Source organism: Convolutriloba macropyga, chromosome 5, assembly GCF_964194025.1.
Source record: "Convolutriloba macropyga chromosome 5, txConMacr16.3, whole genome shotgun sequence".
Taxonomy (NCBI): domain Eukaryota; kingdom Metazoa; phylum Xenacoelomorpha; order Acoela; family Convolutidae; genus Convolutriloba; species Convolutriloba macropyga.
The window spans coordinates 63,036,669-63,058,232 of NC_134472.1; the positions used below are offsets into that span (position 1 = coordinate 63,036,669).

General features: G+C 36.6%; 1 protein-coding gene across 2 annotated transcripts in view; it reads left to right on the forward strand.

Moving 5' to 3' along the window:
* LOC142339535 (uncharacterized) overlaps nucleotides 1–20,631 on the forward strand; it is a 28,563-nt gene extending 7,932 nt beyond the window's left edge. The window contains exons 1-7 of one of the 2 annotated variants that reach the window (XM_075389642.1): nucleotides 2,270–2,851; nucleotides 8,723–8,856; nucleotides 9,163–9,432; nucleotides 12,443–12,674; nucleotides 12,981–13,183; nucleotides 13,549–13,740; nucleotides 19,658–20,631. In XM_075389642.1, the coding sequence (XP_075245757.1) occupies nucleotides 8,737–8,856; nucleotides 9,163–9,432; nucleotides 12,443–12,674; nucleotides 12,981–13,183; nucleotides 13,549–13,740; nucleotides 19,658–20,443 (1,803 nt within the window). In that variant the 5' untranslated portion in view covers nucleotides 2,270–2,851; nucleotides 8,723–8,736 and the 3' untranslated portion in view covers nucleotides 20,444–20,631. Of the gene's footprint in view, nucleotides 1–2,269; nucleotides 2,852–8,722; nucleotides 8,857–9,162; nucleotides 9,433–12,442; nucleotides 12,675–12,980; nucleotides 13,184–13,548; nucleotides 13,741–19,657 lie in introns of those variants that run through there. The other variant, XM_075389641.1, reaches the window with a different exon arrangement.
* The last annotated feature ends 933 nt before the right edge of the window (nucleotides 20,632–21,564 follow it).

A 21,564-nucleotide genomic window follows, 5' to 3' on the forward strand; every position in this document is an offset into this window, starting at 1 on the left:
GAAGACCTGGTGTTCGTATTCCTTTGTGCTTCGTTTGAAGTCCAGTACTGTTTTTGATGTTATCCAGTAAAAGGTTTTGTCGTTTAAGTATTATTCGTTCATGTCCGACACAACTAGCTGTTACAACGGCATTTCAAAATAAAATTTTTATGTTCGAACAACCGATTTTCACAAAATTCGTTGGGATAAAGGGTACTAGGTACTCTTTATCTTATTAATAGCCACACAGAGATAGCTGGATCTATAATTGCCCGTCTCTCTGTTTTTTTTACAATCCAAAGTATTTGGACTGTATCGGTGTGCTGTCTTTTTAAGACTCGAAGAGTAAGGTTTTCTGTTTTCTTTTTGATAATTGAGCGAGCAAGAAAACCGGACGTTCAGGGAGTGAATAAAGTTCGAAAAAGTTGTAACAGTGAACAAATTGGAAGAGCGGAGAAAAGAGAGTGGTTCTTTTTTTCATGCCTTCTTTTGAAACAGAGCAAGAAATGTAGGTATGAATAAAATTTTGCTAAGCGAGCAAATTTGTTTGTTCACATGCAGCTTCTTCAAGCTTGTTTTTTTTTGTTTTTTTTATACTTCTATGTCTAAAAGGTTATTTCAGACTTAAGTTATAATTTTCAGGTTGCTTTGATAGCGTTTCAATGGTTTGTGTTAATTGAAGGGACTTTTACGCTAATTAAAGGTTTTCAATTCATTCTCCAGTTTTTAGCGATTTTCGCCCCATTATTGTATTTTATTGCTTTTTATTGTAACTGAATGTAAGCTTAATGCTTTTGGCCAGTTTTTATCACAAATTAAACACAGGTTCTTTGGTGCCAAAAATTTTTTTCAGTTTAATTTTGACAAAAAATGCGAAAAATAGCTATATTTCAAAATTAGAGATTTTTTGCGATTTTTTTTTCTTGTCTGAATTTGTGTGAGCAATTAAGTTGTCTCGATTACTTGAAATATAGTTTTGCTTTTGTATTTGTACAAATTGAAAAAGTAATTGAATTCTTGTTTTTTGTTTAAACTACTTTTGTTTTTTATTTCAATTATTTTTCCTCTTCTTTGATGCTCACTGCCCTCAGAAACTAGTCTTTAGACAGCTGCTTTTTGGCAAAGACATCTTCGAGTGGTTTCAGGAATTCTTCCGGATATGTTTTTTTGATCGATAATTTTTTGGAGTGTATTTAAGACAGGATTTAAAAGTCAATGCCGCACGCAACTGAGTGTTTAGGTCAAACGGTTGAACTTTTTGTTTTCGTTAATATTACTTTTAGTTTGTTTTATTTAAAGAAATTGTGCTAAGTTTGAGCAATTTTTTTGCCTAATTTTTCTGTTTTCGATGTTTTTTTTTTTGCCTAAATCCACGGTTTTTTCTCCCACGATTTTTATTATTCTTCTCTGTCATGTTCTTAATTGTTTTCGAACGCACTTGGCTGACGTGTGGGTATTCAGTGGTTCAGCGGTAGCTGTTTCTAAAGAAGTTTTTGAGACATTGCACTTCTTGGAGAAGGACATTTTTTAGATATTTTTCCTCTCTTCTTTTTTCTCAGTTTTTCACCGTTGTCGAGATATATTATTGTTTATATTTTGTCATTTGTTGAGCACAAAAAATTTACATAACAATCTGTAATATGCAATGGTTTCAAGGAAGTTTGCATGAAAATGCTTTTCCAACAATGTTTCCAGGAAATTTTTTGGTCTGTTTCTTATCTTTTTGAGACTGTAGATCTACGAAGCTATTGGGACTATTTTCTGGCAATCTGCCTGCTATTTTCTTAACAGTCGTCAATTTCTGTAGGTTTTTGAGCAAGAACTTCACAAAAACTGGAAACATCGATCCATTGCCTTTTCCATTGCCTTTTCCATATTAAGAAAATTTTCACTTACCGTACTTAAGGTGTTAATAAATTGAGTTAAGGTGGAGCTTTTTCTATAACAGATTTGACCTAACTTTTATTTGTATCATGCGAACACGTTTTGTTCAGACTACATTGACTGACTTAGTTTAACCAGTCCTTGATGCATATTTCGGACGTTATTCATTTCAATTGTGCCAGGCAAATATTTGTTATAGTAGAAATTGCCACCGATTTTGATTACTCCTCTTTTCATAATGAACACTCTTTAGACGTCTGATTGACCTATACAAACACTTAGGGATATTATGGGTATTGAAACCTGTCGAGTATGCAAACATGCGTCGGCAATGTTGCAAATTAATGCAAATATTGAAAATTTAGGCTGAAACATTGAGTGCCGTCGTGTGCATGGTATTAGTCTACGCATGTGAATGAACGTATGAATGTGTTTGTCTGAATGTTTTGTATGTTTGCGGCTTTAATGTTGATAAACAGACGCCTTTGAAGCAATTTGTTTTGTCTGATGTATTTATTCTATCTATCTTTACGATTACGACTACTGCTACTAATACTACTATTACTACTGTTACTTTGCTAACTAGTACCTGCCAGCCACAAACGTGTTTAATCAAACGTACCTGTAATTATTACGCTTTACTCAAGCTTCTTTAGCTAACTATTCCTGCACCGCTGTTTTACCTGGTCTATTATTACTACTCAAACTACTGTTCTGCAGTCTTTTCATTGAAATTCGATTCTTTATATACTCAGTGTAACATTATCATGTTTGCTTTGATTGACAGTAGGAGTTAATACTGAGAGTGTATTTAAGTTTATATTTAGCGATTGATCATTTTGACATTTCTTTAGACTTTCGCTTTGAGGCTCTAAAAGTGATTTACACTGCTATGCGTCAAATGTCTCTTCATTAAGTAATTAATCATCACTTTTTACTGTTACGAAGCGCAACTTTTGTCTTCGTTGTATTTGGTTAAGTATATCAAGTAAGTGAATTATCAACTTACAGTTGCAGTCGTCTTTTTTACTGTGATTTTCATGTTGGAATTAGTTGATTAGTACTATGTAACATTTCCGGGATCTTTTCTGGTTGATCACCCCCTCCACCAAGCTTATTGGGTGCATGGTATTTGGGTGTTTCCCATTATACCCCCAAGCTTAGTGGTCAAATAACGTATAGCCCCCCCCCCCCCCCCCCAGCATGGTAATTACTTGCACCCGCAAGCGCACGTGCCATATTTTTCATAATAATTATGTAGTGGCGGAACGAAGTGGCACGTTCGCTGCAGTGATGTTGGATAAAGTATTGACGGCCGGGGTGGGGGGGGGGGCACAAACTGCAATGATCTCTTCCAAATTACGTACTACTGTTATTGGCAGAACTTTTGCATTGACATTTTACCCAAGTTCAATATCAACATTTAATAATGATTACTTGTTGGCTTTTCAAGAAGTCGGAATTATTAATTATAAATTACGGGGTATTAAGCAACATTAAAATACAATTAGGACGTTTTCGTGAAATTTTGTCGTTTCTATGCTATTGGAGTTCACACTAACGGTAGACTTCTTCTTGTCCTGTATTTCTCTGTTAAATTGAAACAACAGCGGAGACTTAACTGAAACGAACGATCGATAATATGTCAGCTTCCTTCTGACATTAATATGAATTATATGGTTAATTGGTCTGAAAATTTATATTTTTTATGCAACCAAACTAATTTCTGGGACTCGAAACACAATGAGACAGAAGTTTGCACAAAGGGTGGCTCGTGGCGTTTGCCCCCCCCCCCCTCCAGCCATCCGCTCCACTCCACCTCCCCCCTCTACTTCATCGACCGTACCCCGCACGCTCGAACCTCCCATTGATCCCCCTACTCTTCTCCACCACAACCCCCCAGTTAAGCTTAAGCTAGCCTCTCTAAGCTGCAGAAAGCTGATGACGAAGCCAATCTCTAGCCAATCGTCGGAGATCAATTCCCCCAACGGAGATCAATTCCCCCAACGTTAGTCGGTTGTTATTTTTTATAGCTGCGTTGAAGAGCAATTGTTAGCTTTCGCTTGGTTTTTTTCGTCGTTAGAATTTTTGTTACAAGCATATGACGTCATGTTCTCTTCAAATCTGTTTTTTTTTTTCACGCAATTTTGACTGAATTGCATATGTCATCTTAACTCTTAGTGGAGCGAGTTTTTGTTCATTTGCTCGATTAAGTTTTTGGTCGCACATGACTTAACTCACTCTCAAAAATGACTTTTTTGAGTGCATGTATTGGAAACAACGCATAAGGTTAGTACTTTCTTTTAAATGAAATTTTGACATCTTAGTAATTATTTAAAAAACTAAAATTTTCTTTTTGGGCCTTATTTTTATTATTTTTTGAGGCTCTGTCTACAAAGCTAATGTAGCTGTTTTCTGACATCCTGCCAGCTAAGTGGTTTCTCTTTAGAATCGTGTTCTGTTGTTCTTTGAAACCATGAGAAACACCATTAAGATGTAGCGATAGCTGTAGCCTTCAAGTTTGAAAAGCGTTGAAATGAAAAATGACTTTGCAAAACATCATTTTTTCCTGTTCTCTTTCTAGTTTTTAATTGCTCTACACAGCTATTGCAGCTGTTTTCTGACATCCTGTCAGCTAAGTAGTTTTTCTTTAGAATCGTGTTCTGTTGTTCTTTGAAGCTTATTGCCAATAACTTGTTCTCACTAAAGCTTTTTGCCAATATAAAGTCGATTGCAGTAAAGCAAATATAAGGGCCTGATAGCAGAGTGAGCAGTGCATCTGGTTATGGAGCGGGAGGTCAGTGGTTCGAATCCCTGTGGGGTCTAATGTTTTTCCACCAGCCTGTCGTTCGAGAGCATTTCTTCCGACATTAGTCGGTGTATGTTTATTGTTAGCGAACGAAATTTGAGGCGATAATGGTGTGTCTTCTCGCGACTCGAAGTCGAGTGTTGGTATTCAACGGTTTTTTACAACCCAAAAACTTTCGATTGTGTTAGTTCTCCCCCTTTTTGTAAGATTTGTTCAAATGTTTTCCCATTACTTTGAGCTTCATCTTTCCGAACATGATAAACAAGTAAATGCCATTGCACATTAAGTTTCGTTTGCGAGCTTGAGATGGTTTTGGTACTCTTTCAGGTGTATGTGCTCAATTTGTTAAGGCCTAACTAAAATAAAGGTGCAGAGGTCTTTCCTTGAAGGTTTCTGAGCCCAAAATTGTGTTGGTTTTCATGTATTTCTTTATTCTGGGTTTTTTGTTAGATGGCTCTTAATTTAACGGTGGTCAAATTTCATGAAGGACTTGTGGGTAATTTGTTGTCTGTTTTTTGAATTATGTCTGGCTAATGCCAACTTAAAACGCAAAGTTAGTTTTTTTATTTTTTTTAAAAACTTGTCATATTTTTAAGTCTTTCAACTTGCTGGTGCGATAGTAGCTTTTTGAAGTCTGACGGGGATTATGGGTACGTATTAGCATTAAGTATTTGGTTTTGGGGACACTAGCTTCAAGATTGCTCACAACTATTAAGTTTTTTTGGGCTAATTTTTATGTTTTTTAAAATTGTTTTTACCTTTCACTGTAGCTAATGTCCGAACAGATTTCTGCTAGTTTGGAAGTTAATGGTTCGGTAGATACTGGCTTGACATAATTTGTTTCTGAAACCACAAGTATGCAGAAATTAGACAAATTTTGCATTGTTTTTGAAACTTCTTTTAAGTCTACCTGCAAACCACGTCACCACACACCCAAATGCACAGACCCCACAGTTCACCGAAGCTGCTGAGTAAATAGAGCGTGAAGGGCAATTTTTAAATAATGTAGAATTCGGACCCCCTCTTGTAACTAAAAGCGCCGACTCCCCCCCCCCCCCCCCCCCCCACCGCCGCCGCCGCCGCCGATTGTTCGAGACCAATTCGTCCGAATAATGAGTTTTTAATTACGCACCTTTTTTTTTAAATCTACACTACAGATTTTGTTTACCCTTCTTCAAAAAGGGCAAAATTATACATGCGAAGCCTGTAATTAGCAAAGTCACTTTTTGCAAAACCATCTGAACAAACCTGAATTTTGTGAATTTTTGTTTTAAGTTTACTTTTTTTGGAAGCGAAAACTACCAACTTTTGTGACAATGTTTTAGAATAATCAATCCAAAGAAAGAAAAGTGATGGCTTTCAAGTTCTCTAGTTTTCTTGGCTGATTTAATTTTTCTTTACCGTAGGAAAACGGACCTAATAATTGTTTTGTCCAAAAGTTTTAATTATTTGCGCAAGGATTTCTTGAAGTATTTTGCATTACAATTTCTATCTCTTAAGTTCCGATTATAATGGATTGCAATTTAAAAGTTTGAAGCAATTCAATTGAGTCCTGCTGACCGTTAGATGTGATCAGTTATGTCCAATTACATTATGGTACCAAAAAGCTACGTACACCTAATGAATTTTTAAAAGGTGTCACATACATCAAATAATACATTTTGAGTTAAAATCAGTTCTCTAGTAATTAGGCATTACGTGTACAGCTTATTAAGTATCAACCAGGTGGTTATAATAATTTTCCACAAGTTTCTAACAACATCTGAGTCAATTTTCCAACACTTCTTCAAAACGGTCCCAAAAACTCCATTTTTGTAGTTATTGCTTCCAAATAATCTATAATTTTTAAGGGTTATAATTGGGACTATTTGCTCACCATTCCGGTACCTGTCCCCTAATTTTTACGAAAATGCTCACAATCTCTAATCTATTCACAGGAACATTACCTTGTTGAAAATTAATGTAAAGAAAATATTGTTGAAAATAATGTTGTTTGCAAGCGAGGAACTAATTTCTTCCTGACTGCTTCTGTCCTTAAATGCCGCGGAAATTTTCTTCAATGTTCACATTAAGTATGCTTCCCTCTATATCAAACTTTCTAAAGTTTGAACTTTGTACAGTATTGCTATTTAAGCGAGCTGATTTACAAAGTATTTTTGCTTGGGGAACCTCAATTGGATCATTTGTAATTGTTAGAATGTCAACGTTGCCTGTTTCTTTTATAAACAAATTAAGTTTCTGTTGCTACTGGTCCTTTCGGAGAACTATTTATTGGAATGTTTTTTTCTGCTTGACCAAAGAAAACATCTGTCTGATTTTTTACAAATAGAGACTTCAATCATCAGACGGCCTTTATCAGGATTTTTTTGGTATGAATTTTTGGTGATATCAAGATTATACCTGCTGATTGTTATCCAAGTTTTAATTACTGAATTTAAAAATTTTGCAGCTTTTCCAAATTATTGCAAGTCTTTCAAATTTATTGATGTCAACGTTGGCGCTATCAACGTTGTTCATATACATCAAATTTTTCTGCAATTTTCGCTTTCTCGCATGTAATCAATAAGTTTTTTTAGCTGTCATTTTTTAATGAGCGTCCCAATTAATCACTGAATTCTGAGCCTTGTGGCTTTTTCTCAACCTTTTTTCATCTATCACGCAATGCAAGCGTTTTAGAGTCATTCTGTTTGTAAGGTCGCAGTACATAGCTGGACGTTTTTGAATTGATTGATTCAATTCAAACCATACACGCTTTTTTTTACTCGGCGAGTGTTACGAGTTGGCTGTTCGGTATTAAATAAGGTTTGCAGGCTTGTTATTTGTTAAATAAACTGCTTTCTCAGAATCTTTTGGTTTAAAAACTTTCAATATTGGCTGCAATACATTACCTTTTCAAAGCTCAATGATTTTGAATGAAAGATACCTGCTTTGGAGTGCTCCCGAAAATACGAAAGATCTTCCTCCTTTCCGGAGAATGGAATTAAAACACTACTATAAAAGAAAAAATTAGGAAAAGTAAGGAATAAAAATTTGGGGTGTTTCTTTTGTCTTCAAAATGAGTTTTCAAAAAATTGAAATCGAATAGCCAATAGCGAATCTCCTCTGTATAACTAAAAATCCCTGTTTCAAATATGCGTATTTTAGTTGAAAAAGTGTGACACTATTTTCAAATAATAATTTCTGTTCAACGTATGATGAAAAACTTTGATCACTGTTCTATATCTTACTTCGGCCTCAGAAAAATATATTGCGCCAATATTCCAAATGTAGCAAAGAAAGCGGTATATTAAAATGAATTTTCGTCTATCTCGATGCCATTCCCAATGTTTGACAATGCTAGAGAATATTATATCTGTCTATTCCGGATAATGTGGAGATGTGTGCTGTGGTAATTTTTACATTGTTTCTTCAATACCAATATCGTGTTTCCCTTCATCATCCAAAAAAAATTCCGAAAAAATATCGATGTCTTCCAAAATTGAATATCTCAGAATTTAGTCTTGAATTTTTAATAGCTGATGTCAGCCTCTCAATGGCTATTGTTTAGGCGCTCTCCTTTTTTGAAATTTACCTGACCTTTTGATCACATTTTTCGTTTCACATTTTTGTCACGATTTTCAGTTCTGACTTTTACCTCACTCACGGTTTCAACTAAATGAGTTTTGAATTTTTTCACACATTGAATTACGTAATAGTTAAAGTCAAAAGATCAAAATCAGAAGAAACGGGATGAGCATGTAAAGCCCGGTCATTACGTCATAGCGCATTAGGTTATAAAATTTCACTTAAGCAATTGCTAGCTGAAATTGGTATTATGCTTAATAGCGTTTAGTTTTGAAGCTGAATTAAGTTTAATTTTAGAATCTAACCGAATATGCACAATTTGCACACACATTAAGAACACTTAGAAAAATCCTGTCAATCCCAATGTGCGTCAAGCGGGTCAACGGCGGTTATTTTCCGGCAATTTGCCGGCTATGTTGTTAGATTTTCAACCACTCTAATGCCTGGTCAAGGGACATGTAATTTTGTACTGTTAATTTTTTTAAGGTGGAGTAGGAAGTATGTCTCATCCGCATCACTACCATGGAAGTGGCTCCTCCTCTGGATCGGGTGGTGGGGGTGGCTCTTCAGGAGGTCACTCCAGTGTAACAGCATCGGCCAATCTGTCAGCTGCCAATCAGGTGGCTTGTTCAACATCAAATAACTAGCTTTCTTGACTTTCTCTGCCTTTACGACTTCGTGTTTGCATAGATTACGGACAGATGAATTTGTGTTCCTTTTTGATATTCTGCCATCGAGCTCTGTTGAGATAATTGGTTATGGATCAGCTACCTTTAGACTGACTAGTGATCATCATTAATGACTCTTCCGCTCAAGTAAAAAATTAAATGAGTTCATGAGATCGTATACTCAAAATGCTTTTTTTCCTGCTCGTCGTCCATGTACGTGCTGTCTGTTTTCTCATGTGGCGAGCTGTGGTTATTTAGGCTATGATGATGGCCGGAGGCTCTGCTTCTGGAATGACGTCTCATTTGGCGGGTGCCGGGAGCGCCTCCTTAGCAGGAGCAGCTGCTGGTGCCTCGGGTGGCAGTGAGATCAAGCCGCCAAAGAAACCAGAGAAGCCAATGTCGTCCTACATGAGGTACAACAAGAGTGTCCACGAAAGAATAAAGGCAGAGAATCCCCAGATGAAGATGTGGGACATTGCCAAGATTATTGGACAGATGTGGAGGGAGTTGCCAGACAGTGAGAAACAGGTTAGATCGGTGCTCCAGCTGCCTAAATTGGTTTTTAATAGCTGCACAGCGATAGCTGGGGGCTATTATTGGCCTTCTCTTGGTTTTTGCAATTCAAAGAATTTGAATTGTATTGGGGCGCTGTGTTAAGATGTGTTCACACATTTTTCAATGACTGATCTTTCAAAACGGGATAAAAGGTAAAGCCCAGCGGACATTAAGTTTCATTAGAGGCCCAAAGCGGACGTTAGTAGTGCTTCAAGTGCTTAGAGTGTTGCAGCTGCTGGGATGACCTCAATTTTTAGATCATTTTTAGGAGTTTTTGGGCTCAAAATGGTGCAATTTTTCATGTTTTTTGTAATTTTTTAAAGTTTTTTTGCTTGATTAGTGTTATGTTGAAGTTTTTAAAAGTTGATGAAGGCCTTTTGCGAGACAAATGTTCTTGTTATGACCATTTTATGATCTATATCTTTTGGTACTACAAACACAAACACACAAAATGATACTAGTTTTTGCATTTTTTTTCAAGTTTTTTAATAGCCGCCCTCATCTTCTCAGCCGGCTATTATAGCGCTCCTATTTTTTTTTTACTTCGTCGAATAAAAAAATGTTTCGCTTTACCTCATTTTGCCGCCTTTTCAACATTTTGCGTGAAATCTTTTTGACTTCTCTAGGCTAGTTTCTCTCTTCTCTCATTCTGCTAAAAGTGAATTTGAACATCAGCTGCTCAGCAAAGCAATTCAAAATGAACAGAGTCAGTATAAAAATTGAAGTCAGAAATAGAAACGGGATAAACCCATAAAGCCCAATTTTAGATGCCCGCTATTTGAACGTCGTTCCTATAAGTCTTATTTACCATCTCTAATGCTTATTGTTATTGATAGTAGCCCCTGTAGCCTCTCTCTAAGAAACAGAAGTATGTTCAACTACGAAATGCCATCAAAACAAATCGGACTTTAAAAAATGTTTTTGTACAAAATTCTTTTTTTTTCAATATCTTCTGTTATTTCAATCCCAATCATGCTTATTGGAATCAACGGCGGCTATTTTCCGGCAATCTGCCGGGTATGTTTGAAAATTTTTGTCATTTTTGCGTTTTTCAGCATCAGGGGCCAGATAATCTCCTTTGAGGTTTGATAATAGGGCAATGTATAATTTCTAGTAATAATGGAGTGGTTTTTAACATTTTAATGTCTCGAATTTTAGCATTTTTTTGATAAAATCTGCAATTTTTTGAGGTTTCCTAAACTTTTTGTCAATTTTTGATATTTGTCAATTCTCAAGTGCCAGGAAACCTATTCCATGGTCTGAAAAAAGTTACTGCGTAGTTGTTAGTTTCAATGGATTTGTATTCAACAATTTAACCTTACAAATTTTGAAAATTTTCTTTGATAAAATTTGCAAGTTTTTTAAGTTTTTTTTTTCAAAAATTTTGCCTTTTATTCAGTTTTTCTTGCCTGAGTAACCAGAAAACCTCATACAGGGTTTGATATTATGTTAATAAATAGTTCTTAGGGAGTAATTGGATGGTTTTCTGCATTTTAATAGAACGAATTTGTGTTTTTTGAAATATGAAATTTTTTATAAAAATTTTTGCCTATCGATCTTGGAACCAATTAATTTTTAAGGCTAGGAATTGGTTTACTGGATAGCCTCTAGAGACACTAGAATCATTTCTTAAGAAATGGTTCTTAAGATTTTAATATCACGATTTTCATCAACATTTCATTAAAATTCAATTGATTTCATTTTTTTTAATTTTTGAAAATTTTCGAGTTAATCGGTCTTCAAGGGCCAATGAATTTTTTCAGGCCTTGCTGATGTAATAATGCACCAATTTCAGAAACAAAATTTGGTTTTGAACATATTTTTGAAATAGGTATATTTAAAGGGTTCAAGTTTTGCCTTAGGGTTAAAAGCTTCAAAGTTTTGTCAATGATTATATATTTGTTTAGTTTGTTTGATTGTTTGTTTCTCAATTTTCTGAGATGATTTTGTTTGTGTCTTGGCTGGAATTGTTGAATTGATCTGCCGGTCAGGTGGAGTAATTCTAAGTTTTTCATTCAATTCTTTGAATTGCATTTCAGGACTTGTCCTGCTGTGTTTTTTTTTTATTTCGTCGCCACAACCACTTCAAATCTGCTTTTTGTTCATTCGTTCATGCAATTTCAACTGAAGTGCATGTGTGACGTCATTTTCCGCTCTTAGTGGAGCGAGTTTTTTGTCCCTTCGCGTGATTAAATTTTTGGTCACACTTGACTTACCTCACTCTCAAAAATGACTTCGTCACTTTGAAATTGACTTTTATTTACTTTAATTCAAAGAGACAAGGACAAATGGGTAAGTGTCACTCTGAATGAAGGTTATTTGAGAGCAGCTAATAGAGGCAGCAAAAACTTATACAGATTTTAAATCAAAATATAACATATCGGCCTTCAATGAAAAGACTAATTTTTTTGGTCTGTCTTTTTTACTGTTTTTTAGACTGCAGATCTACGAAGCTATTGCGGCTATTTTCTGGCAATCTGCCAGCTATGCTTGAATTTGGATTTTTTAACAGTCTGACTTTTTGCTGAGACAACTTTGGCTGTAGTCACAATTCGTCTGATATTTCATTTGGAAACATGAGATTAATATTTGTTGCCGTTGTATCTTCTAGAAGAAATCTTTTGCTGGCAGAAATATCTTTGATACCGCGAACTTTGATGTAGGCTTTGAACCGGATAGATTGAAACGTCATTGATGAGTCTAATATTTGTTTGAGTCGTGTTTTCATTTCGCTATTTGTGGTCACTACCATCCCGCAATCTGAACATCAAAATATAGTGTATCCAGTATCCTGGTATAATCGGCTATGAGATGGAATTCTATGAACATGCTGGATGTGTTTGTTGACTAGATCATTATTTTGATAGGAAAGAGGAATGCAGTTTGTTTCATCGTTCATAATACAGTTTAGACAAGTATCCAAATGAAGAAATATTAAATCCATAAACTTGGATGCCAACAATACTTTTGTTTTGTTTTTGAGGTTCTGAACGAAGAGTACGAAATAGACAAAGCACGCTACAATGAAGAGATGAAGGCGTATTACAACTCACCAGCCTATCAGACATATCTACAGCTGAAGAACAGAGAAAAGCAGTTGCAGGAACAGCACAGTCTGTCTGCGGCTGCTAATTCTTCCACCTCTGGCCTCCTCACATCATCCGACCCTCGATCTCTCCTGAATGAGAGCAAAATGACCATCACACCAGCAATCGGTATGCACTGCATGCACCTAAATTTTTAGGTATTCCGACCTAATGAGGAATCTTGTTCATACCTTTTGTCTTATAGCCTGAGCATACTAATTACAGTCCATGGTTGATGCCTAATTGATACAATGGGCTTTTAGCGTCTCTGAGCGGGGATGGCTTATTTTGGGATAAAATTCAAATTGATGAATTGCAGGGTTGTTTGATAACAGTTCGCTCAAAATTATTCGGTGATGTTTCTACTGCCTTGTGTCTCTTTATTTGTACAGTGGTCTTATGGATTATAATTCATTGTTCTGTTGTTCCTCGCAGATGACGAAGACTTGGATGAAGACGGGTTTGGATTGAAGCACTTAGCAGCTGCCAGGTACAGGAGGAACAACCGCCTGATTCTGGATATATTCAGTGACTTCCACGTGAACACTACACAGAAAGAGGATGGAGGAGGAGGGGCAGGGGAGGAACAAGATTGTATCGCCACTGCACAGCCCATAGTCACTGTGTCACGTCTCAAGGTACTCTCAGTTTGCATCACTGTTTGTCCATAGATGTTTCTGAGTTAATGTTTGGACCGCTGTAGACATTTCGACAAATGAAAAGGCAAAGTCAATGAGGAGTTGAAAAATTCGCACTACAGTTAAAGTTTGGATCATTAAATGTTTATAAAATGGTGCTAATTTGACAGTACAGTGGCTAAGTAGGTACAGTGGCGAGGAATTGTAGTTTGATAATTTTTTGTTGATGCATAGGGTCGGGCTTAGCGCGCTATTTTACATTGTTGACTGTAAAGAAAAGTAACTTTGTGAAAATGAGCCAATCTACGAATTTGAATTAGTGTATGCTTTCCCGACAAATGAAGTGTAATTAGCTGTTCGTTTAGGCCCTTCAATCTCAAGTGGAGGCACTGATTGAGCACGAGAATGAGAGGATTGACGAGTTGGTGGAGATGGAGAAGAAACACCAGGAGAGGAAGCGCAAGATAGAAGAGAGCAGGCAGAAGTTCGAGGCTGAGTGGGACCAGCTGAGTGCCAAAAGATTCAACTGGATGACTACTACTGAAGCAGAGCTGAAGGTTAGAGTTGGAATAATTGCAATAAACGATTTGATGATGATCTAGCATTAATTCTTGTTAATTGCGCTTAAACGAAGTTTGTAGCTGTTATATTTTAGTCTCGCTAATCTTTTCAATTACTCTCAGCGAAGTTTGTAGTAATTATTTTAGTCCTTTGGTCTTTTTAATGCGATTTTCCGCTTTTTGACTTTTCGACCTCAAAAAAGGGATAAACAGGTAGCGCCCAGAGGGCATTAAGTTCTCTTAGTTAGCTCACTAGTCTTCAAGTATGCGGTTCACAGAAACTTTTGGAGACGTATACTTATGTTGTCAAGGTCTTCTTAGAGTTTGACCCCCCACTTCACCCCCCCCCCCAATCCCCACACCTGCTCATCGTTCAGGCCGTAAGGACGTGGCCCCGTGCAGCCAAAGACCCCCACCGTTGTCCTCATCAACCCCCTGGCGCACCTAGCCTCACTAAAACCATAGATAGCTACTGACGAAGCCAACCGGAGTGAAATCCGCCCCACGCTATTCGGTTATGCTTTATAGCTGCGAGCTGAGCGTAGCTATATTACGGTTATCTTGTTTTTAATAGCCGCACAGCGATAGCTGGGGCTATTATTGGCCTTCTCTTGAGTTTTTTTTATTTCGTCGTCAAGATTTTTGTTACGACCATATGACGTCACAATCTGCTTTTTGTTCGTTCGTTCATGCAATTTGTACTGAATTGAGTGCGTGACTTCATTTTTTGCTCTTAGTGGAGCGAGTTTTTTTGTTCACTCGCGTGATTAAGTTTTTGGTCTTACTTGACTTACCTCACTCTCAGAAATGACTTCTTCACTTTAAAATTGACTTTTTACAAACTTTAATTCAAGGAGATAAGGTCAAGTGAGTGTGTCACTCTAAATGAAGGTTACTTGAGAGCAGAAGTGGCAATAAATAAATTAAACAGATTTCTAATCAAAATATGACATCTCGCCTTTTAAAGTTTTTTTGGTCTGTTTTTTTTTTACTATTTTTCGAGACTGCAAATCTACGAAGCTATTGCGGCTATTTTCTGTCAATCTGCCAGCTATGTTTTTGTTTCGTCGTCTAACGGTCTTCTTTCGTTTGATGTGTGTTCTAGAACATTCTTTCGTCGATTTTTCATGCTTGATTTTTGCGCAACCTAAGTTGCTGTTCTCAAATTGTCTGTTGCGAAATTAAAGCCGATTGTAACATTTTTGAGCACAAGAGTCTGATTGCCGAGTAGTTAATAATTACGATTTTCTAATCGTTTTCAGCCCGAAAATGTTCTCAATGATACCGTCCTTTTCAGTTACTAATAGGCGCCGTCAGCCTCTCAAACGGCTATTATTTAGGCGCTCTCCTTTTTTTTATTTCGCTTTTCCTTTTGATCACGTTTTTCGTTTTACATAAGTTACGACTTTGAGGTTACGCGTCAGCAATTCCAGTCGGCTGTTATTGCGCTCCTGTTTTTTTACTTCGTCTAACAGATTTTTGTTTTGTCTTACCGGGACGTCATTTCTGCTTTTAAGTCAATTGCGTGACTTACCTCGCTCAAAAAATTAATTTCCGAACTCTCTTATGGAACTTTAATGTTTATGATCATTTACTAGTTAAAAATCAATTGTGTGCATCTAAGTGGTGCCAAACTTTTATGCCCTAATTAATTGCTCTCAAACGAAGTTTGTAGCAATTATATTAGTCCTGTCGGTCTTTTTTATGCGATTTTTCGCTTGACCGATTTTTCGTCTGACGCTTTTGATTTTTCGTCCTCAAAATCGGGACAAACAGGTAGCACCCAGTGGGCATTAAGTGCTCTTAGACCCTATGAGCTCTGTTGCAGCTCAGACTGTTTTTGAGACTCTTATACTTATGGTGTGAAGGTCGGCTCTTAGAGGTTGAAGACACCCCCACTGTTGACCCCCTCGCTATTGCCCCGACCCCCCACCCCACTGTTGCTCTCCCCCATCCCTCCACGTCAGCCCCCAGTGCATCCCCCAACCCCCACCTCTCGCTCCCCGTGGTTACGTTCGAACAACCGATCGCTAAAAACACGCAATTTTATACTAGTTTTCACAATTTTTTTCAAGCTTTTTGAAAATGTTTCTCTTTTTGAGTTTTTCAGCACTAGGTGTCAGGGAACCTCCTATGGGGTTTTTTAATAGGTCACGGCAAATTTTCTAGTGGTTGTAGAATGGTTTCAACAATTTAACATCACGAACTTAAGCATTTTTTTGACAAAACGTGCAAATTTTTTCAATTTTTTTCACATTTAGTTTTCATTATTCAAGTTTTTACAGACCCAGGTACCAGAAAAGCCTAAGGGTTTAATAATAAGTCCCTACAAAATTTTTATAGGCCATCGAATAGTTTTAAACCTTTTATTACCACAAGTTTTAGCAATTTTTCGATAAAATTTTCATTTTTTTTAAGTTATTCAAAAATTTTTGTCGGTTTTTAGGTTTCTGTCGCCTCAAGAGCCGAGGAACCTTCTCTAGGGTTTTACAATAGGTTACTGTTTAGTTTTTTAAATGTAATGGATTGTTTTTCAAGATTTCAAAACCACGAATTTTAGCATTTTTTAAAAAAATTCTGCATTTTCCGAATTTTTTTTGACATTCATTGTCATTATTCAGGTTTTTCAGCCTAACAAGAAATCTCCGTTAGTTTTTGATAATAAGATTCTGGAAAATGTTTGTTGGCTGTTTTCAACTTTTATTATCACAAATTTTAGCAGTTTTTTAAGCAATTTGCGATCTTTTTTGAAAGTATTTTAAAATTTTTGGTCTTTTTTCAGGTTTCTCCAATCTCAAGAAACACTTAGCGTCCTCTAGTTTTTGATTATAGGTTACTGCATAGCTTCTAGATGTAATGAATAGTTTTTCAAGACATTAATGTTAGCAATTTTGAAAAATTATTTGCAATTTTTTCAAGTTTTTGAATCTTTTTGAATTTTTTGTCATTTTTTCGGGCACCAGGGTCCTAGGGACCTCCTACAAGGCTTGACGATAAACTGTCGCATAGTTTTCACAGTTAATGGAATGTTTATCAATTTTTTAGTGACTCTAGCTTGTGCATTTTTTCGATAAAACTTAATTTCAAATTTTCGGACAGTTATTATCATGTTCCAAATTTATGGATGTTTTTGAGCCAGTGAAACTATTTAAAGCTTGAAATAGGGATACTGGATAGTCTCTTGAGACAATGAAATGGTTTCGAAGATGTTAATATCTTGATTTTTAGCAAGATTTTGTTAAAATTTGCGATTGTTTTCAAGTTTTTTGAATATTTTTGTCATTTTCTGAGTTAAACGATCATTACTGGCCAACGAAGTCTTGCAGATGGGTTACGTGACATAACTCAGGAGACAAAAGTTGTTTTGGACTTTGTCATGCGAAATCTGGAAGGTTTTCTTTTAGATTTTGCAATTTTTTAAAATATCCGTTATTTGATTTATTCACTAACAAGGATAGAAAACTAAAACTTAAGAGTAGAATCAAGCTAAAGCTAGCCTTGCTAAACCGTGGCTAGCTACTGACGAAGCCAACCGCTCGCTGGTCGTTTGAGATCAATTCGCCCGACGTTAGTCGGTTATGTTTATTGAGTTTTAATCTTGAGTTTTTAATTTTGATTATCAATTTTGAGAAAGCTCTTTTAGGGTTTTTTCTTTATAGACCGTATGTGTCAAAAAATTGACAGTACGTATCTAACACAAAAAATGTAGTGGTCTACTACAGGACTTTTGGTCAATCTGCCTATCTTGTTTCTTTAGTTGTTTCAATTCATGGAAGGCCACAAGCGTCTATCGCGGCTATTTTCCGGCAATCTGCCGGCTATGTTTAAATGTATTCACTCAATGAATTACGCGAGATAGTGATTACAGTCAGGGTCAAAAGCGCATAATCAAAAGAGGTGTGATATACCGATGAAGCCCGGTCATTAAGTCATTGAGAATGAGGTCATCAAAGTTCATTAGAGTGTTTGCTAGCTGACATTGGTTTTAAGCTTATTAGCTTTCAGTTTAGAAACTGAATTAAGTATAGTTTTAGAAACCAACTGAAACTACGCGCCGATTTAGTGCACTTTTTGACACTGAAAAAAATTCGGTCAATTTATCTCTTCTTTTTTTTCTTTTTCAATCCCGGTGTGCATCAAGCGCGTCAACGGCGGCTATTTTCCGGCAATCTGAGGGCTATGTTTTGTGTATTTTTGAACTTATTTCTGTATCTGTTTTATCTGTTTTTTGCTACGCAGGTCTACTTCGCAGCTGTTCTGACAATCTATGGCTATGGTTATGCAATTTTTCGTACTATGCGCCTTTTAGTTTGATAAGTTTTTTCATCTTACCATTTGAAGTTTCGTCCTCAAACACAGTATAAAATGGAAAAGGTAAAACCCGGGGAATAAAGTTACTTAGAGCTTCACAGTTTACTAGTGTCCAAGTGTGCGATTCACCGAAACTGTTTCGGAGATATAAATTTATGGTGTGATTGGTGGTTCCAAGAATTCGACCCCCTTCAACTCGTCCCCAACGTCAATCCTCCACCTCATTGCGCACGCTTGAACGCCATCGCTCACCCCCGCAATTCACACGACCATTTTCGATTATTAACACATACGTTAGCATATCAAAGGCTATTATTTAGGCGCTCACTTTTTTAATTTTTTTTTTCGTTAAGCATATGTCATTACTTTTTTGTTTAACTTCTGATTTATCTCATTCACTGTTTCAACTGAATGGTACTTGGAATTTAGTCAACAAATATATGCAAATAAATTTAAGGTCAAAAAATGAAATCAAAACAAACAGGATTAGCCAATACAGCGCCGGGCACTCAGACTTGATGTTTAAATTGTTTGATGTTATCAAAAGTCCTAAGAGTGATGCTAAATTCTATTAGTATTGAGCTTATCTGACTTAATTTTTGACACTGAAGTCACCATATTTTTATAGCTGCGAAGCTGTAAGCTGAGCGTAGCTATATTGCGGTGATCTTGGTTTTTTTTGTTTCGTCGTCTGACGCTCTTTTTTCGTTTTACATTTGTTCACGCAGCAAAGCTGAAAAAGTCAAATTTTCTGAATGACTTCTTCCTCTCACTAACGGCATTTGCGCGCGTGACGTCATTTCTCACTCGCTTTAGCGGAGGTTTTTAGGTTATTTGCGTGATTAGATTTTGATCATACATGACTTACCTCACTCAATAAAATGACTTTTGCACTTTAAAACTTAAGTTTAATTTGAATTTGTTTAAGGTCAAAGAAACTCATATGTGCAGTAAAGGTCCCTAATAAGAGGCTTCTGTGGAATGAATTTTAACAAGCTTTATTATTTTATCGCTGAATGTTTTTTAGCCTAGATTTTTGAGCGGCGTCGATTTTTTTTTTCAATTTAGATCTGTATCTGTTTCTATCTCTATTATATGGCACGCAGGTCTATTCTTTCGCAGCTATTCCGGCAATCTGCCGGCTATGTTTTGAATTTAGTAAAGCTTCGAGTCGCTACCGGAATTTTCTTGCTATGTATTTATTTCGTCAAGATTTTATTACGACCATATGACATCTGCTTTTCGCTCTCTTTCACTCAGCCGATTTTATTGACCACTTTACTCGCGCTTTGTAAAGGGGTGTTCTATACTAGGTATGAGGGGGATAATTGGTATATAGGTCCTTTTCATAGTTGTTTAAATCATTGCTAAGGTTTAACCAAAGTTTAGAACGCAGCCTCATCTTAGACTGATGGACCAACTTTGCGTGCTTTTAAAAATTGTTTTCTCGTCAAATTGTTGTTTAAAATTATAAAAGTGCGATCGTTGCATTTGAAAACTCGGCCCATTCATAATGAACTTTAGAGTAAGTTTTAGAAATTTTGTTGAGCATAATTGTCTTATAGCAGCTACTATGAGCACAATTGATGTTTTCTGTTTGCAGGAAATCAAGAGCTGGTTCAAAGAGACGTATGGATTAGACACAGGAGGGACTGTAGACGAGAACGAGTCGAAAGACTCATCCGATTCTGCCAATGTGAACGACGAGAAGAAAGATGATCAAAGTTCATCTGAGAGGGAAACAACCAGCTCTTCAGTACCAAACGTGCAATCAAATAATAGCCCTGATAAAACTAGTACTAGCAGCACTGATCCAAAAGAAGAAAATGCACCTGTTGCGAAAATAGACGACACGGCTACCGTTGCTGTGCATCAAAACCTTGTTGATAGTACCTACAGTTACAGAAATGAGAATCCGGCGCCATCGAGATTTGAAAGTCAACATTATACGTCACAAGCCAGTAATAACTTATACGGCGTACCCAGTGTGCGCATGTCTTCAATTTCTGGACCTCCGTCTAACGTAAGTGAGACGATAGCAGGGCCGGTACCTTCTTCAGCATTCGATCCTTCAACTGTAGTTAGTGCTAACGAGACAACTAATGTGCAATTGCCGAGTGCATGTTTACCAGGTAACAAACATCCCCAAGACGGCTTGGTCCAGGGATCAGCAGCTTTTGACGAATCGCTGGATAATTTAGAGGCTGACGAACCAAGAGTTGAAGTGAAGGAACGGCAGAAGGATCCAGACTATGTTCCGATGTCAGAAGATTCGAATCTGGGTATGGATGAGGATTCCACTGACGTTCCTCCGACATCTGAGGATGAAGAAGAGGAACAGTTGCAACCTTCCGATATCTCATCAACAGGTGAACACGCAGAAGCTTAGGTTTGAAGCGACTGGTCAACATGGAGAAAAGTGCCATTCGAGCTACAGACTCTGCGTGTGATCTTGAAAACTAGACATAAACTATCTCTATCTTGCAATTATTTTGCATTTTCTAGCAGCGCATGATTGTTTGTTCAAATGTCTTGAGTTAGATGTATTTGTTCTTAATTTAAGAAAGTTGAATTGTGTTCTGTGTTTTATTTCGGAGACGTTTTAAATGAGATCTGTTTGAACTCTTTTATTTGAAGCGTTTGTTCCAATTTCAAAGAAAATTGTGAACTGTTATGCGAAGCTGGCTGATAGTCGGATCAAATTCACAATTTTTCTAAGCATGCAAAAAGATACCAATGGTTGCATGCATCAGCTTTCCAATTGCATATTTCAATAGAAATTAAAATTTGTCTTTAAGCAGCGTTCATCGAATACGTTTTCAGAGCAATATAGTGGATTAACAGTTTTAATAGCCGCCTCAGCTTCTCAGCCGGCTATCATAGCGCTCCTATTTTTTTATTACAATTCAAAGAATTTAGATTGTATTGGGGCGGCGAAACAGGAAGTGGAGCGAAAAAGGGAGAAATAGTTCATTCTTGGCCTAGTTTTTCGTTTGAACCGAATTGCCTTTTCTCGCTAGTGGTTTTTTAATCACATGCGGCTTTTTGACATATTTTTTCAGTTTTATATTCTTTTTGGAAATGGTTTTCCCAATTAACTGAGAGTCCGTGCTAGGTCTAATTTTTGCTTAATCAATGGAAATTTTTTGAATTGTACGTCAAAACTTGTCCTGCTTTGTTTTTTTACAATTCAAAGAATTTGAATTGTATTGGGGCGCTGTCTTTTTTACGACTCGAAGAGGAGTATTGGAGAAGTCCTTTTTTCAAAATCAATTTTGTTGGAGTGATTTTTGAAGCGGGAAATGAAACGCGTGAAAAAAATTGGAGTGATTTTGGTGCTGAACAAAAGTGAAGAGCGGAGCGAAAAGAGAGTCGTTTTTGTTCATGCCGCTGTTTTTGAGAGCGAGAAATTGATGTGTGAAAAAATTTTCTCTAAGCGAGCGAATTTTTTTTGTTCACGTGCGGCATTTAAAAGCAGTTTTTTTCTCAAATTTTTTGTTAAGTAGTTTG